The sequence below is a fragment of the Ixodes scapularis genome, unplaced genomic scaffold, assembly GCF_016920785.2.
Source record: "Ixodes scapularis isolate PalLabHiFi unplaced genomic scaffold, ASM1692078v2 PGA_scaffold2__306_contigs__length_199485367, whole genome shotgun sequence".
NCBI classification, from domain to species: domain Eukaryota; kingdom Metazoa; phylum Arthropoda; class Arachnida; order Ixodida; family Ixodidae; genus Ixodes; species Ixodes scapularis.
Window position 1 is genome coordinate 60,050,261 of NW_024609857.1, and position 17,269 is coordinate 60,067,529.

General features: G+C 43.4%; 1 protein-coding gene across 1 annotated transcript in view; it reads left to right on the top strand.

Moving 5' to 3' along the window:
• Positions 1-17,269, top strand: part of LOC8030752 — a 172,254-nt gene that overhangs the window by 34,014 nt on the left and 120,971 nt on the right. The window contains exon 7 of the mRNA XM_029987492.4: positions 14,091-14,198. Within this exon, the coding sequence (XP_029843352.2) occupies positions 14,091-14,198 (108 nt within the window). The remainder of the gene's footprint in view (positions 1-14,090; positions 14,199-17,269) is intronic.

The following is a 17,269-nucleotide window of genomic DNA, read 5'->3' on the forward strand; positions in this document are numbered from 1 at the left end:
GAGCCCTACTTATAACACAAGAACGTAAGCAACTATGCTGCACCTTATTAATGAAGCAGAAATCACAGTACCATGAACTCCATTATCAGCCAGTCATTGCGCACGCTAGGAATAATGTCTCGCTTAACTAGACCATTTATCACTCATCACTGTCTCTTGAAATTATATAGTACCCATGTACGTTCGAAACTAGAATTTGCATTTGTAGTCTGGAACTGCATATCTATAACAGCAAGTGAAAGTATAGAACATGTACAAAAGCGATTTGTGCGCATCATTTACGACCGATATTTTGGAAGAAAGTGTTTTTATGAATATAATTCGATTTTAGCAAAATTAACATTGGGCACCTTAGGTAAAAGAAGGTCCATTCGGGATGTTCAGTTTTTACATAGGCTAATTCATAATGCAATAGACAGCCCTACTCTCCTCACCTGTGTTCACTTTCGCATACCACTTAGAACGAACTCTAGAAATCCTATAGAGTCTTTTACCCAGACCTTATTTGAAACGCATCACCGGTTTCGCGTATCCAACATGTTTTAAACACGCAATTTACTGACGTCGATATTTTTAGTACAAACCTGTCTTTTGGAGAACGATCATTTTGATGCATGTGTTCTTAATTGGCATATATACACGTTTGTGTGCTTGCATGTTTTTTTTTTCACAACTCTTTATTTTGTCTACTCTGCATTTTGGGTGTATTTCAATTGTGTGTGCTTAACCCAGTAGGCTTTCGAGCTGTTGGTTAACACAAGAGAAAAATAAACATTGATTGATTGATTGATTGATGAACGTGAAAATATACCCAGGTTTCTTTTGAAACCAGCTGAGTCCGGGTTAGTAATAATCAACCAATCAATTAGTCAGCCAATCAATCAATCAATCAATCAATCAATGTTTATTAAAGTGTCCAGGAACAACCAATCGGTCTTATTGCTGGCTGGCACAGTTAAAAAAAACAACGAGTAAAAACCCATACATACAAACACATACACGCGAGTGCAGAAGGGGAACGCAGGTCACCAGTCTGAGAATAAAAATATTAACAAGTACGAAGGACACTCAAATAAACGAGGGGAATCAAAAGCACAAAGCAGAGACATTCCCAAGTGTGAGAGCAAAACGCAAATACTTGGATATCGTACTACAAACATCAACCCTTCTACTGATCAGCCCTTTTCTTGCAAGAGGAAGTTGCGAATAATAATAATATAATAATAATAATAATAATAATAATAATAATAATAATAATAATAATAATAATAATAATAATAATAATAATAATAATAATAATAATAATAATAATAATAATAATAATAATAATAATAATAATAATAATAATAATAATAATGGTTTTTAATTTGTGAGTTCGTGGATAATTATAATGTGCCCACATTTTCATTTTCTGATACATTTTAAAAGGAATGAAGAGTGCGCGTGTACAGCTTTGATGGGTGCTCAAGATGCTCAAGCGTGCGTGCGCTCATAACTTTGACTGCATAGCCACATAAAGTTGTCCGCGAGTATGGTCGAAAGGGTGCCAATTGGGTCGAGACTGAAACATTGCACAATCTTAATCATGCTGACAAGGACCTGCGAACACAGAATATGTCGAGCGCAAACTACCCTCTAGCAAAACCACTTCGCAGAAATCGACGTCACGTAACTTGAGGTAACACGACGTGGACACGTCACGTCGATTTCCCCGCTAATTTTAGCGGGGAAAATTGACGCGGCGCTTCCTCATGGCGGATCTCCATGACGGTGTTCTCGTACACTTGGGCTTCTAAAACGCAATCTACGTTAAGAAAAAAAAAATATGGTGCGTGGTCTGTATATACTATATCCACTGCTAATCTGACGAGGCTGTGAAAGTTATAGGTGCTCGCCGGACCCATCGATAGCCTTCTTTTCATCGCTTGACCTCGCTCTCTGCGTATATGGGTATCAGGGCGTAATTACGCTCTGCAAGACCGACGGCTGATTGGTCCCAACGGCACGTAGTTCCCACCGTTCCGCGAGTCTATCGCTAAACGATAGTTCAAATGCCCGGGTTCTTCGTTTCATCGTAAAACATAGCGCAGGCAAAGGCTGAGCATATGCGAACACGGATACACACACACGCACACACGCACTAAATGTGCGGAGTCGCGGCAAATTCACGTCGCTCGAATGACTTATAGCGGACGATAGCAGACACCGAGAAAGGGAACGAGGGTCGTGACATTGCACTTTTGACGCTGCTTGATTGGTTCTATCAACTCGCGGTGTCGTACAGGGGGGGGGGGGGAGGGGATGCGTAGCAGACTGTTGGATTCTTTAAATTAAAATACTTCTGAATCCTCCCAGCGTCGACGAGGCTGCATTAGAATGACTGATTTCGAGATATTTCTCGATTACCATATAGCTAAACTTTCTTTATATTCTTCTCCACGGCGTTGCGCCTGCACACCACATTTTAAGCGTGCACGAAGGCGTCTGTCTGACTAGCTACGTTTGTGCCCGTGGACAGCTTAAGAAACACCTGGCTTATTAGGTTGACACTTAAGCTCGCTCCGGGGATTCGTTCCTTGGCGTCGTTATCGGCTAATGCTGAAATCTCATTGACTGAAGAGCGATAATGAGATGTCGGGGAGTCGACACGACCTGCCTTTTTTAACCTGCTGATGACTTGATAGGTGTGCTTTGCCTCGACGTAGCGCGCCCTTAGCGGCTTCGCCAAAACAAAAACAAAAAACAAAAAACGCCCCCTTCCATCAAAAACACACACACACACAAAAAAAGGAAGAAGAAAAATCGCTAATCGGCACTCACTTTCATTAACAAGCACGGCACTAGGTGACCTCTCTGGCTTTTCTTAATGATGATCCTTTTTTTTTCATACGATATTTAGGAGCAACGTTAATGACGCAATTGCTGTAAGCGCTAAACTCAACAAACCTATACAGATAAAAAAAAAAAAAAAAAAAAAAACCGGGAATTATTTATCAGCTGTTGTTGTGCCGGCAAACATTACGCTTCGCCACCGTAATTGACGGCTCCTCATTCTTCTTCTTTTTTTTTTCTCTCACAAAGCCGAGCACAGAGCTGCCCTACATACTCTTATCGCGTGTGCCGTACTCCAAACCCTGGACACGTTCCCTCCGTTTTGTTGTTAGTGACAGGGACAATGGCTTAAATAGCAGAAAAGGACGGACGGAAGCAAATGCCTCAACGAAAAGTTCGCTTTTTTTTATTTTGTTTTCCTATAGATCAGGCTTATCTTAATATGGAAATCAGTAAAAAAACGCACTTTTGTTTGGCGTTGGTTTACTTTAATTTTTGTTTTTTGCTGTACGCTCGAGTTTACGCTTAGGAATTCCCGTTCAAAATGTGAGACTATGTTTGCCTTAGAACACGGTGCGAAAAATGCCCCAATTTAAATGCACCTTCGAAAATTACCTTTTTATTACTTGTTTGTTTGTTTTGTTTGATCTTCATGTACGGCGGCTTTAGCAAACGAATTATTATTCAACTGTATTTAACCCATTTTGTTTTGTAAAGACAACCAGTATTGTAGAGCCTTTTAAAGCGTTGACAGAATCAACTTTAAATACCGACTGGAGCATTCTGTTGCTTCGTTTCTTTACTGGGGACAATAATAACTTGGCAAAACTGAAACCGTCAAGAAGGACTGATTGAGGCTTTTGTTCATGCCAACCTTTCGGAAAAAAAGAAAATTCTGTTTTTTAGTGTTCGTGTTGTTAAAGGGGCAGTGCAACAATTTTCAGACTTTGTCCAATTAACTGCGGAAATTAATCTGCGTCACATATGGAACGAAAAACCGAAAGCCGCATTTTCTTGCGACCGCTAGTTCTTATTTAAAAAAAATTAACCAAATCGAAGGTCGAAGTGCCTCCCAACTCTCCACGCCGACTTTCGAGTGACGTCTCTGGGGGTTCACGTGGTCACCCCTTGGGCCTTCTCTTCAGAGACCCCAGCCGCTTCCTCCGCGATTGTCGACTTTCAAAGGATTAGCCTCGTCGAAGGTCGCGGCTAGCGATAAACACAAAGGACGGTTCGCCACGGGGCTGACGGCGAGTGTAGCAGCGGAGGGGGACAGGGTTTGTTGACTTCCGCGTATCCCCCAGAGACGCCGTCATTTTAGTTCCCGTAGCCGCCACCGGCGGCTGCAGATCGGCAAATAATTCGTTTTTTGCCTTGCGATTACGCAGCAGAATAGCCGTTTTTTGGGTAAAGGTGACGCGTTTTTGGTCACTTGGGCTTGTATAAACGATATAAAAAATGCAAACTGGCAATTCTTTCAACATTAAAATCGTTGCACTGCCCCTTTAACCCCACTGCGTCGTTCATGTTTGTTAAACGATGTTCTAAGTCGTGGCGACATCATCTTTTTATAGAAAATGCTAAGTTTTGATGGAATTAACGAAGAACATGCAAACGAGATGGTGAACTTTCATTTTATTTCAGCTTGTATCGTCCTAACGTTTTTGTTCCTTGGTCTCGGAGTTTCAGGGGGCTACGTCTTTTCCTCGTTTTTTTTTTTTTTTTTTTTAGATTCCCTGTATCGGTAACATATCAACGAGGAAGGTTGGCGTGATAAAGAATTCAGTGAAAAATATTCGCCAAAGATAGCTTCTTGTTGAAGTTAATTTATTTATTGATTTAGTTTGAGATACTTTTAACGTCACTGGGAGTCTTTTGCAGATGGTGTTAAAACAAGATATTGCACAAAAAGTAAAAAAAAAGTATAATGAAATGTTTCAAAAGGAACGTATTTGCGCAAAAATATGCCAACCCTAGTAAATAAAGAAACATGTAGCTAAACCTTTTCACGGCATGTTCCCAATACTTTCAAGAACTACTCAGCTGAGAACGAGTTGACATGCAAGGGAGATTACTTTATTCTTCAGAAGTTCATGAAAAAAAAAAAGAAAAGAAAGTCATCGCATGAAAGATAAGTCAAAGTAACTTATGCCCTATCACGTAAAATTTTCGCGGATCAAGCCAGTTGTGAGGTAAATGCCTTGAAATGGTTATGCCAGTAAGTAAAGAGTATAAAAACTGTTAAGCACCGTGTCGATAGCAACTGAAAAGAATCCACGTCGTTTTAAATACTAATGATATTTTTTTCTAGAGACGTACATGTTAATATAGTATAAAATATATAAATATAAAGTAAATACAATAAGAGTAATAAAAAAATGAAGTGTTCTAGTTCTAAAGCATGTCCCGCTCTCCCCAGAAAAAGCATTTCTGTAGGGTTGGCTTCACCTGTAAGAGAGCCACTAGGCGGAGAAGTATCCTTCCGGGCTATGAGCTGTTCAGCGTTGTCAGGGTCGTTGGCCTACTAACAGAGATGGGGATCGGTGGCCGAGAGGGCAAGCGCGCACCAGCTCCGTCGGAGCACGTGGAGCGAAAGCTCGCACTATAGAACCCAGGGATCCTGGGTTCAATCGCCACCCCTGCCCGTTCCGATCTGGATTAGCATCGTTGTGGCGTGCGGTCGTGCATCACTACCGCGCGGTGCACGTTGAAGACTCCAGGCAAGCGGTTGTACTGCACTGGCTAAATTGCTCATCCACAGCTGAGACACCAGGCGGCCATTTGGGCTGACTAACTTGCGGCTGTAATAAAAATACCTACATCATAATTGGTGACCGAGTAAGGTTTTGGTCTTTGAGAGGCCTGTTGCGCTAAGGTGGGTTTTCAGTTGCTTTATATATAGCTGAGCTGTAACCATGACTGTGTGGCTGCTGTTGAACGGGACTTTAAGATTCAGAAAAGCTTGCCGCTCGATGATTTCAGGAACGTCAGATTTGTAACCCCCATTTGACTTTGTCAGTCTGAAGATGGCACGCTCAGGCAAACATGACTAAATATAATCGCGAAGGGTTTTTTCCTGCAAAATAGTGAAACCTCAGCGCAGTAGATATAATAATTTGAACGAATATGTTTATTATACAGTTAGAAGGCAGGGAAACAAAAAATAACTGAGATGATACAAATAGGGATGATTTACCAGGATATTGTTACCCGCGTTATGGTAACTAATACATTCCTGAGACTTCATGTTATCGCACGTTTCGTAAAGCTAAAAGATTACTACATTTTAATTTGTGTTATTTATCATAGCGATACAGGTCAGATAAACAGGGCGATAGTAGTAGATTTCTTTTTATGTGGGTCTATTTGTCATTCTACTTGGGACAAGCGATTTGGGGCACCGAGGGGGATGAAAACTATAAGAAAAGAACACGGGGAGAAGTAACGACGCGAGAGAGGGCAAAGAAGAAAGCCCTTTTTTTTTTCTCTCACAAAAAGGACGAATTGCCACCGCTCTACTTCGCTATCTGCTCTGCTTCGAAGGAGGTTAATGGACAGTGTCCCCGAGACTGTCGAGAAAACGAGGAACAGTCAGTTTTTGGCTTTGCTGCTTTTGTCGCCTCTTTTAGTATCAACGTTTTAATCTGACTTCGTCCAATGTAAACTTCTCTGGAACTGTTTTGCATGCAGTTAATCCCTTGGCTTGTTCGCTTGAGCTGGCTCGATTAATTCGAATGGTGAAAAAATGCACGTTTCCAGTTGGCGAACTTTTCAAGTGGAGATCTTAAGTTTTCTAATAACGCCTTGGAAATGAACATGTTTCACTTAACGAGTGTCGGTGTACTTCTGCCCCCGTTTCCTTGATGGCATCGCAATATTTGTTAATGTGTAAAATTTCGGCAATTTCAACTTTGTGCAGGGCAAACTTTGAGATCCTTGTTCAATTTAAAACGATTCACGGTATGTGAACTGGGGAAGTTTCTTAGGGTTCCCCGTAATTTCTTGAAAACCCGAGGCCAAAGAACAAGATGTTGTAAATTCTCGAACTTGTCTATGTTCTTTGCCATTTCTATCCTTCCTTGTAATAATTGCAAACGCATGCAACCGCATAACTTATTTATTGTGAGTGACACTTACGGTAGGCTTTCGAGACCTCAAATATAAGGGTTAAAGAACTTTGGCTAGCTCCCTTTCATTTAAACCTAGGAGAAACGAATATTTTTTTACCTATAATACCAACAACCCAGCACGATACAGTCGTACAAATTAAAATAAGAAATTATTGCCTTATATAATGCAGAATTGTACGGATATGCCAGAGTGAAATTCAAAGTACACTTTTAACAGGCGGGGGTACCAAAGGGTACACAGATGACTGTTTCAAGTTAGAGCATAATATATTTATTTTGATCATAGTACCCTTTAGCTTGCGGCCGTATACGAATTTAGATGCCCTTCTGGGCTTCGATCTTTATCTCATCCATACCGTTTCTAATACACGACGAGCAATACTGTTCGTTTCTTTTTTCTTATTTTATTTTTATAACTGACGAGCGAAAGTTGGGGCCGCGATAGGTGATCCTTTGGGCGAGCCCTCGCTGTCAACAATATAAAACAAAAAATAAAGTAAAAAAAAACAACAACACTGAATGGACAAAAAAAAAAATGGAAATGAATGGAGCACGGATCAGGGGGATTTTGCGAGGGGACGACGTGCTCATGTTTCTTTCTCTGTCATTTTTATCTTTTACGTCTCATCCTTCGTCTGACCTTTTTTTTCCTTTTCTTTCATGAATTTTTTTTTTTTTATGTATGAGACTTGGTTAGGTGTCGCCTTTTCTCCATGAGCTGGCTGGATTTCGGCGAGAGCTCTATTGGCCGCGTTCGGACGAACGCTATCTCTCTTTCTTCTTTCTGCCTCTCGTCTCTGGTCGAGTGATTGGATGTGATAAGGGATGATCGTTGGCGACCCCCTCTCCTTGCCCTCCTCGAGATGAAGGGATTGTCGCGTTCGCGTTCGGCTGGCCCCTCTTTTGCGTCACTTATCCGGACGTCGTTCAGCGGCCCACAGAGTCTGCTTCGAGAATGTGCCACCGTCTGTCCGCCAAGCTCGGCGTTCTTTCTTATCTGAGCGTTATATTTTGGTTTCTTCTTGAGGGTGTCTTTCTTTTTTTTTTATCGGACTCTAGCCGAACTTTTGTTCGCAACACTTTATTTTTTTTTAAATTATAATTGCTGATATGGTCACCGACAGCATAGGAAACACAGGACATGGCGATTCCCGATTATCTTATTGTGGCTCCGCAGCAAATAAGATTACAGGCGTTTGCCGATAAAAACGCAAACGAATGACGAAGCATATGAACCGCGAAATGAATAAACCACGTACTAAGTTCATTAAGTCATCGCCGACTATAGAGTAACTTCTTTTTATGTTTTAGAACAGTTATATATTCTGATGTGTTCTATCTTCAAAGAATTGTGTGGATATAGGATAATATCACGGCGTGGTTTTACCTTACCCAACCTTATATCATTTTGGATTGTCTCCGGGAAGGTAGGGGTAATATAGGGTGATTCCACGAGAGATCGAACCTGCAGGTCCACTCAGCATTTTAATCTTTTTTTTTTTTTTATGTGATGTACACACAAATGAATCGTACGAAACTGAACCGTTTTTCTCGAAAACGCGTTATCACTACGAGATGAAGAAATAGAAATGTTTCCAGATTGCGCGACGGCCCTGCTCCCACCGCGGACTGCATTAGTTGCCACATTTGTGGTCCTATGGAAAGCAGGCAAAGAGTGGTAGGCCAAAAATGTTTTCTGTTTCATGTAGTACACCAAAGGTTTAGAGGCACGACGCCTCGGGTGCAAGGGTACGGGGCGTTTATGTTGCGACGGAACCAAGGGGGATGGGTACGTTTTCCCCGCGGTAAACGCGAGCTCAAATATCTTACCAGCTCCTGACAGCGACCTCGAACCACGTATACCGCGTGGCAAACATAAGTGAACCTCCTCCTTGGTTTCGCCGTAACATAAGCGCCCGGTAGCCCTGTACCCGAGGCGTCATTCTTTTATTCCCTACAGTTTTGTTAAACGAGACATGCGAAGTCTAAGCGCGATTAAGGAGCGTAAACTTTCATCAGTGCACGTAAACAACCACAAGAAAAAAAAAAAAAAAAAAAAGTCAAGAAGTTTTTTTTTTTTTTTTTTTACAGCAAGTTACAACATATAAATCTCTTATTTGTAACAAAAAGAAATACCTAAAAAGAAATGTTGGCGGGGTGAAGCGAAAAACACTGGAGTCAAGACACCTCGCCACCGCCACTTTGACCGCTCAGAACTTTTGTGCCAAGCAAATGATGCAACATGTTTTTGTACATTCTTTTTGCTTGGTGTAAGGAGAGGTGTACCCCAGAGTTTTAATCAAATCGAGACTGGGTTTCCTTTATTTTGTTTTTTTCCATATGGGTATTTAAAAAAAAAAATAAGTTTATTCAAAATATTGTTTTTTTAATTTTTCTATTTTTCTTGGAAGTTCATATTTTGCAGGTATAATTTAGATGTCCTGGCCTATTTTTTGTATAGTTTTCAAAGCCGCTAATGGCACGCATATTGAGGTAGAAGGCCTAAAAGTTAGTGTATTTGTTGCGCCTGGTCGAAAGTTATAAATTTTGCATTTATATTTTAATTCATAAAGGACATACTAATCGCATGCAGTTGACTAAAACTTTAGTGTACTACATGAAACAGGAAACAGTTTTGGCCAAACACTCTTTGCCTGCCTTGCACAGGACCGCAAATGTGGCGACTAACGCAGTCCGCGGTGGGAGCAGGGCCGAGCAGGGCCGTCGCGTAATCATGAAACATTGTTTTTTCTCGTAGTGAAATTGCGTTTTCGAGAAAAAAGAAGTTCAGTTTCGTGCAATTCATTTGTGTGTGCATGACGTATAAAACAAAAAAATATAAAAAATGTTGAGTGGACCTGCAGGTTCGATCTCTCGTGGAATCACCCAATAGGGGCTGCACTTGCCGTGTACTATATATTACTGTTGGGCATATAATTAACAGAGGATCGCGAGTCCCAGAAGAACAACATGATACAATCGTTTTGTTTAATTATGTATTCCTTTCTTGAAAAGCCAAACCTACTAAAAACCGTTTTGCGCACTCTCCGTTGTTTTGTTGTTGTTGTGCGAGATGGTCTGTTGTCGCAGTTTTTTGTAGCTTACTGTGACTAAACAAAATTAATAGAATGAATGAAAAAAAAAAACTCTTTTTTTGTTAACGTGGTCACTTTCGGTTTGTGGTTTCGGTTGTAAGAAAGAAAAGAAGAAAAAGGTCAATTTTTCCTGGACTCAGTGGACGATTAAACACAAAGACGGACACGGAGGAGAGAATACAGAGGGCCGTATTCGATCCTTGTTGCTCCCGAAGTTGTCCAGGACCCCAGGGAGGGATGGCACAGTTAATCAGGTTGGCGTTAATCACTTGGGGATTGTTTTTTGAAATCTTTTTATTGGGAGATGCTGCGGATAATCAGTCTTTTTAAGGACACAGGAAGCTCAGCCGTAGAAACTCCAGCAAGAATAGAAGCGCTTAGCGCTGGGTCAATGAGCATAATAAGAGAACGTGAGACTTCATGCTCGGTATCAGAGACTTGAATTCACGCTTCCAGGAGAGCTTCATGCGTAATGCACCGCGGTGCAATCGGAGCTTTAAATATTTAAATTTTTTTGGTACATTCGTTATTGAGCAGTGGTATAGCGCTCCACCGACCATGTACGTATTACGGCTAAAATGCAGCCAGCTGTTTTGCCGCTAAGAGCGCCTAGAGTCATTGAAGCACGATAGCGCCCGCTCCGTTCAACCCTAGAAGCTAATTAAATGGAATCAATTAATAATGCTGCAAGCGCATCATGTGTCAGTGGGCATGCAGTCCTTTCTGAGAAAGTAGAGTACATGAGGTTAGTGCGGAAGGCCCTATTATCTCGATGCAAGCACAGACGAATGTGATTTGTCTAAGCTGCAAAACCGAACGTTCCCGTTCAACCAATTTATGGTCCTACCACCGCCTTCTTTAAGGGAACACATTCACCAGTGAGACCTTTCTGTATCACTAGTGAATGTGTTCCTGCTGTGTCAAGTGCAGACATCTGCATATTTACATTCCTTGTGCACCCTATACTTGTTAACTCTTTAACAATTGAGTTGAAAAACAAATATTGACCCGTTTTAGAGTGGTGTCAAGGATGGTAGAAGTAGAGAAAACTTAGTACTTTTCATCGTTGAAAAAGATGCAACGTACGCGTGAAGTAGTCAAACAACAACAATCAAATAATTCATTGCAATTTAGCTACTCAGCGCAATATTTTGGAAAAAAAAACAACAAAAAAACTGGTTGTTATAATTATACATATATGAATTTCTTTTTTTATCCGAGCGTTATCTCCTCTAGTTTCACTCCCGTGGGTCGCTCACAAGGACGCGAAAATTAGGGAAGGGGTGAGGAGGAGTTTTTTCCACGAGCGTCGCGGACCCAATTGGCACCGGCGGGCGGCTTGACTAATTCCGTGTCTTTCTGCCTCGCTCGTGTAGCTCCCGCCTACCGAAACAGGGAGAGCATGGAAAAAGGTGCGTGTCGTCAGTCATTTGCTTTTTGTTTTGATCTCTTCTGTACGAAACCCCTGCTTTGCTCTTCCTTTTTTTTTGTTTTTGTTTTTAGGGGAACGAATGCTTCCTCTCGCGCACGCAAGCACGTTTAATTCACCTCTCATTTTTCCTCTCGCTCGTTAAAGCGATGTCAGACGGCGTTAACCATCTTTACTACAGGGTGTCCCCAAAAAGCAATTCTTTTTTTTTTCACCGGAAAAATTAATTATGTATAGCCGAACTCTCATCGCTCACGCAAAGGTAGTACTAGTGGTCTGTTGACCAGGGGCCAAAGTTTCAGAACTATCCGTTATTTTATTCGAAAGCTGAGAACACTTTTCGGAAATTGTTTAATAAAAGAACGATGGCCGACGAAATTCACAAATAGATGCGGATGAATGGTGTCATCAACCGGGAACGGACCCCATTTTTCCAATGTAAGTTTCAGAAAAACGCTTTTAACTTTGGAATAAAGTAACGCAAACCGTGGCACCTGGTCTGGGCCACTAGGGCTACATTTGAGCCGAGACCGAGCGTTTGGCGATGCATATTTATTTTTAGCGGTGAAAACAACTGCCGGAAACCATTTTCGGGGGCACCACTGCACATTTGCTGTAATACTCTAAAAAAGAAATAACCCTCAACCCCCCCTCCCCCTCCTCCACCCAAAGTAAACCATCCATCGTTCGAAGCGCCATCCAAAAGTTGTTTTTCAAAAACTGAATTTTCGGATCCGATACCGCGAAGCGCCATCTATGCTTTGTGCCTCAAAACCGGTGTATTCTATAGAGTACACTGTTGTTACTGTAGAAGCCATCCCTAAGAAATAGTGGCGCGTCGGACGATCGGAGGCGGCGAATCTTCGGGCGAGGGCGGAGGGGGGGAGGGGGGGGGGGGGTGTACTGCTCGTGGAAGCAGCGTCTATGGACAGTTCCGTGACTGGGTTGATCTAGTAACGTCGGCGTTAATCAACACTAAGGGACGCTGAGGCTGCTTCCAATCCCCCGCTCGACGCGCTTTCGCTTATTTCGTCGGCTAATCACGTTAGTGAGCTTTCACGGTGAACGAGGGACGAGCGGAACCCAAACCGGGTTTGTTCGATCATAGCGAGATGTTGGCTTGTTGGTTCGCTGGATCGGTATGTCGGTCGGAAAGCTAACCAGGTTATGTCGTCCCCGCTCCTGTGCACGTACGCACGTATACGCGCGCGTCGTAGGCTTCTTTTCCAGGTAATGTGGCGGCAAGGAGAACGGAATGTATTTTGTTCTTTGTATGCCCCCTCCCCCATTTATTTATGCCTATTTTTGTGTCTCTGCTTGCTCGTGCACGTAATTTGAGAGCCGTGTTTAAAATAAAGACTGAGACTCGCTTAAACAAACTCGCGCGCCTCGATAGTGGGCAAGTGTTTGTGGGATTGGACATCTTTTTAGATGAGGGTATGCTAAAACGAATGCTTCTTTACGTGCCTAGGTGCATAACTGATCGCCGCGTTTCGCTTTATTTAGTATGTTTTATGAATTATTAGTGGGTTCTACTTATTGTAAAGCAAAGTAGGAAGTACGCGTGAAGTTGAACTTCGGCTTTTTTTTTTACCGGATTATGTCACTATTTTGTCTATAAATATTATTGGTTACGCGAAATAATGGGGAGGGTATTCGCTGATAAAATGGGAATTCTGTCATCAAACAGATACATTTCTGAATACTTTTGTGTTTGGGTGGGATGAACTCGCAGCTTAACGCCCAATCGACCCGAATGTAATGGTTTAGTCGACACTAATGCTCCGTATTTCTGCGGTTGCATAGCTTCATAAATTTACGACAATAATACTTTCTAAATTAAATACAAGTAATATAATAAGTTTCACAGGCGTATATTTTGGATTCCTAATTTAAATAGAAAAACCAGGCGCCACGCGGTTAATTGGTTTTGATTCGCCGGTCGGCTAAATGAGACTCGTTGAACGTTAATTAACCACAGACTGGGACAAATGTTATGGGTCATTGTTAGTTGGTCCTTTTATTGTTTATTTCTAAACAAACTACTAAAGATACACAAACTCCAGGTAACACTTAAAAGCAGGTGCATTTTTTGGAAGGATGTCTTGCGTTCTTGTCTATACAGTGCCTACCAAGAACAAGCTGTGCCCCTCTAAAACAACAAAAAAAGTTGTTTGTCCTGGAAACCACATCTGAATAGGCCCCGAAGTGATAAGATCCTTTTGTATCGAAACTTCGTACGTTGTTTTGTTTCTCAAGAGGATAGGGGATACATGATGATTTTGCATGATGCTTTGACAACGGAGCGCCTTCGCAACGCCTGCTTTCCCGAAATTGCTCGATGATACGGCGCGCCTCATAACGATGACTTCGGTCGATCCGCGCTGAAGCCTAGCGCTCGTGGTTCCATCATGAGGCGATTTCACCTCTGTCGCATCTTTACCGCGTATGTCTTGTGGCTTGCTGCACGAGGCTACATAAAGCGTTTGTTTGTTCGTTCACGTGACTGAGCTGTTTCTTTCTTTCTCTCTTTCTTTTCTTTTTTGTCCTCCATCCTCGCCCTTCGTTTTTTTGTTTTTTTTTTTTTGTGGTCGCGGAATGCAGTGGCCCTGATGCGAGAAGTCCACGTGGAGTTGGAGGCCATCCGAAAGGAGGAACATGCGCTTAAGACACAACCGAGTTTACATGGCTTCCGGGGACTGCTCGAACAGCGTGAGTTGCCCGTCCTCTTTGATGTGGTTTTTTTCATCAAGCACAAAGTACATAATAATAGAGGCGTGCGAAAAAAGCTGTCACAAGGACAACTCGAAGGAGCCGCGGGCCCTCACATTGACATGTGTGCAGCACACACACCCACAAAAAAAAAAAAAAAAACTACATGCAGTTCAATTTCCAGCTCTAAAAAAAAAAAAAAACAACGCAGAAATAAAAGTCGCCATCTTTAAACGCCCCTGTCCTTCAAGTTTTCCAACATACCTGTAGCTGCCTAGATTTCAGAGTGTTTCCAACTGTTCGATCAGGGTCACGTGATTTATGAACGGCGTTTGTGACACAAGCTACAAGGAGGAGCCGAACGCATGAATCGTCTGCAAGAGTCTGCAGGCTCTGCGCAGCCTTTCCACCGACTCTCCCGCGTTTCACGTGGCAACTGACGCATGCGCACTAGCACAGAATATGAGCAGGAGAAGTTCGTCATTATATTGCAAACGCTGTCCATGTATTGAGTTGCTTCCTCTCTTAAATCTAGGCTCCCGATAGCTCTCAAGTTTTAAGCAGCGCCCCTGGCGAGCGTTATAGGATATGTTTAGGTCGCGTTTCTGTTGTTGTGCGTCGCGTTGCGTCCCTTCAAACGCACTGTTAGTGTCCTTGTATGGACGGTGAGGGACGCTGACATACGCTAGTTTACGCCGTGGATTGTGCATGAGGCGACGCTATGACGCCACTTCGCGCTAGCATTAAATAGTCGCGTTTCGTGAACTCTACAGCGCCGCCTGGTCGAGAGAAGCAGGCATATAAGTATGATTTTTCCAGGTTGGGCGTCGTTTGAAGGCTGACGACCGTGATCGTCGCAACCAAAGTAAAAGCAACAACTTGGTTGCACGAATGATTATACTGAGGACAGGTTTTTTTATCGCGAGATGTAATGAATATGATAATATTGAATTGGTCTGTACCCCCGCCGCCAAAAGGAGCTACAACAATCAATCCGCATCTTTTTTTACGTCTGCGTTCCCACAAACGGGATTATCTCGCTAGTTGTCAAAAAGTTCAAAGAATAGGATCTAAACCTTGCCTTTCATTCTTTGTAAAAAAAAAAAAAAAACTGTTTGCAGTAAGCGACATGTAGGCCAAGTACGGATGAAGGACTTCCGAAACACACGTTGTACACATAAAGTGCACTATGACCCGAAGTTTACCTCTCGAAAGTAGAAGACTTTCGACAAGCTCACACATTGTTTTATTCTCTACCGTACAGCTATGTTTGAAGAAAAAAAGCTCGATGTACACCTAAGCACTTCTCATGAGTTGTGAATGCGAAAGCATGCAAGTCGCTCGTCCACTCCCCTTTTCGTCTGCTGCGTACTTTTCGTCGCCGGTCAGCGCGCCCTCTCCTCGCCGCTCTGACCTAGGAAGCTAGGACGCTCCGTGTTAACGGCGGGCTGTTAACAGCGACATGTTAACCGTGTTAACAGCGACATGGGGTGAGCCTTCGTGGAAACTGACGAGCGCAGCGGCTGACGGAAGCCCCGTCGACGCGCGCCAGCCAATGGAACCGAAAGCGAAATCGCAGAAACTAGGTGCCGTTTTCGAGCTTCAAACTGATGACGTCAGCTCGCTCCATGGGACAGTTAATGCTTTCGCATTAATAACAACGACGAAATAATAGTAACGATGATGGTAAACAAACCCCGCAAGGAAAGGTAGTCAAAAAAGAAAAAGTAGAGGAAAGGCATAATCATCTGAGAAAATGAATTCACGGTTGCTCTCTCGTTGCCTAAAGCAACGTCAGCAAAAAAAAAAAAAGAAGAAGAGAAAATGAGAAATAGAATTAGTAGGAATCATAATTTTTCCTTAACTTGAATTAGTGGTGGTCATCAAAACTACCACAGCACATACATTGCTGCTTTTTTTCTTCTTCTCTGCCCCTTCCCCCTTCCTTTCCTTATACGCACAAAAAAAAAAAAAAAGGCGGATTAGGGAAAGATGGGGAACGCCCCTCGAGACTCTCAAAATTAAAGGTGACATTGTCGACGAGAAAGTTGAGCTGGGGCGCGGGAAGCAGCAGCAGTCACTCGGAAAGTGGCTAAAAGCAGCGCGCCAGCTCTGCAACCAGCCAACCAGAGAAAAAGTGGTCTTAGCTGCAAGAAGCAATTTAGGGAGGAACCTACCCCGCTCCCTTTTCCCATACACATGCACGTACGCACGCACGCTCACACGCACGTGTACGCACACGCACACACTTCCTTACGCACGCACCCTCAAACATACACACTCGCGCAGGCACATTCACGATAATCTCACACAGACACACACACGAGCACGCACACACGCGTTCCCTGTGGTGTACTGCCGACGCCGCCGCCTTCCCTCCCCCGCTTCATTAATCAGCGGTGGTCGCGTGGTCGCTACGCCCGGGCTCTTCTCGGTTAATGAGCCCCAGGAGTCCGCCGAGGTCGGGAAGCCTCCCGGCGGAATGAACACGCGCTCTCCATCGGCGGCATCGTCGTCGCCGCGCGCACGTCGACTCGGCGGCGAGCACCGTCCCTCCCGGTTCTCGGGGTCAGGTGACTTCGTGTCGGCGGCGGCAACCCGCGTGGAGGCGACGTGATGGTCGTCGCAGCGCGCCTCGGGGCGACGTTTTGCGGTCGTCATACTGGGGTGCGGTAATTTGCCGGATGGAGAGATTTTTCTTCGCGGTTGGGGTGGTTGAAAGTGCGGTCGTCATCATCGGGTCGTCGACGGCGGCTCCCCTCCCGTGGACGACGTTTCTCGTGGTGACGTGGAGGGTAGAAGTGGGTTGGGGCTGTGCAGTGCTTTGTTCGGGCTGCGCAGAACGCGGGAACATAAATTGTGGCCACTATGGTGGCAGACAGCGCAATAAATGCAGGGTTTTGTGGCGAGTTCTGGGAAGCCTATTTTTGCTCCACATTGAATGAGATCGCATCGTTAGTTGAGAGGAACGGCAAGCAAACGAATCACGGCGCAAGAATCGCGGTCATATACGTATTTATAATATAGGCCGCACCTCACAATTCTTAAATTGTCGGTGACGTGCATTCGTG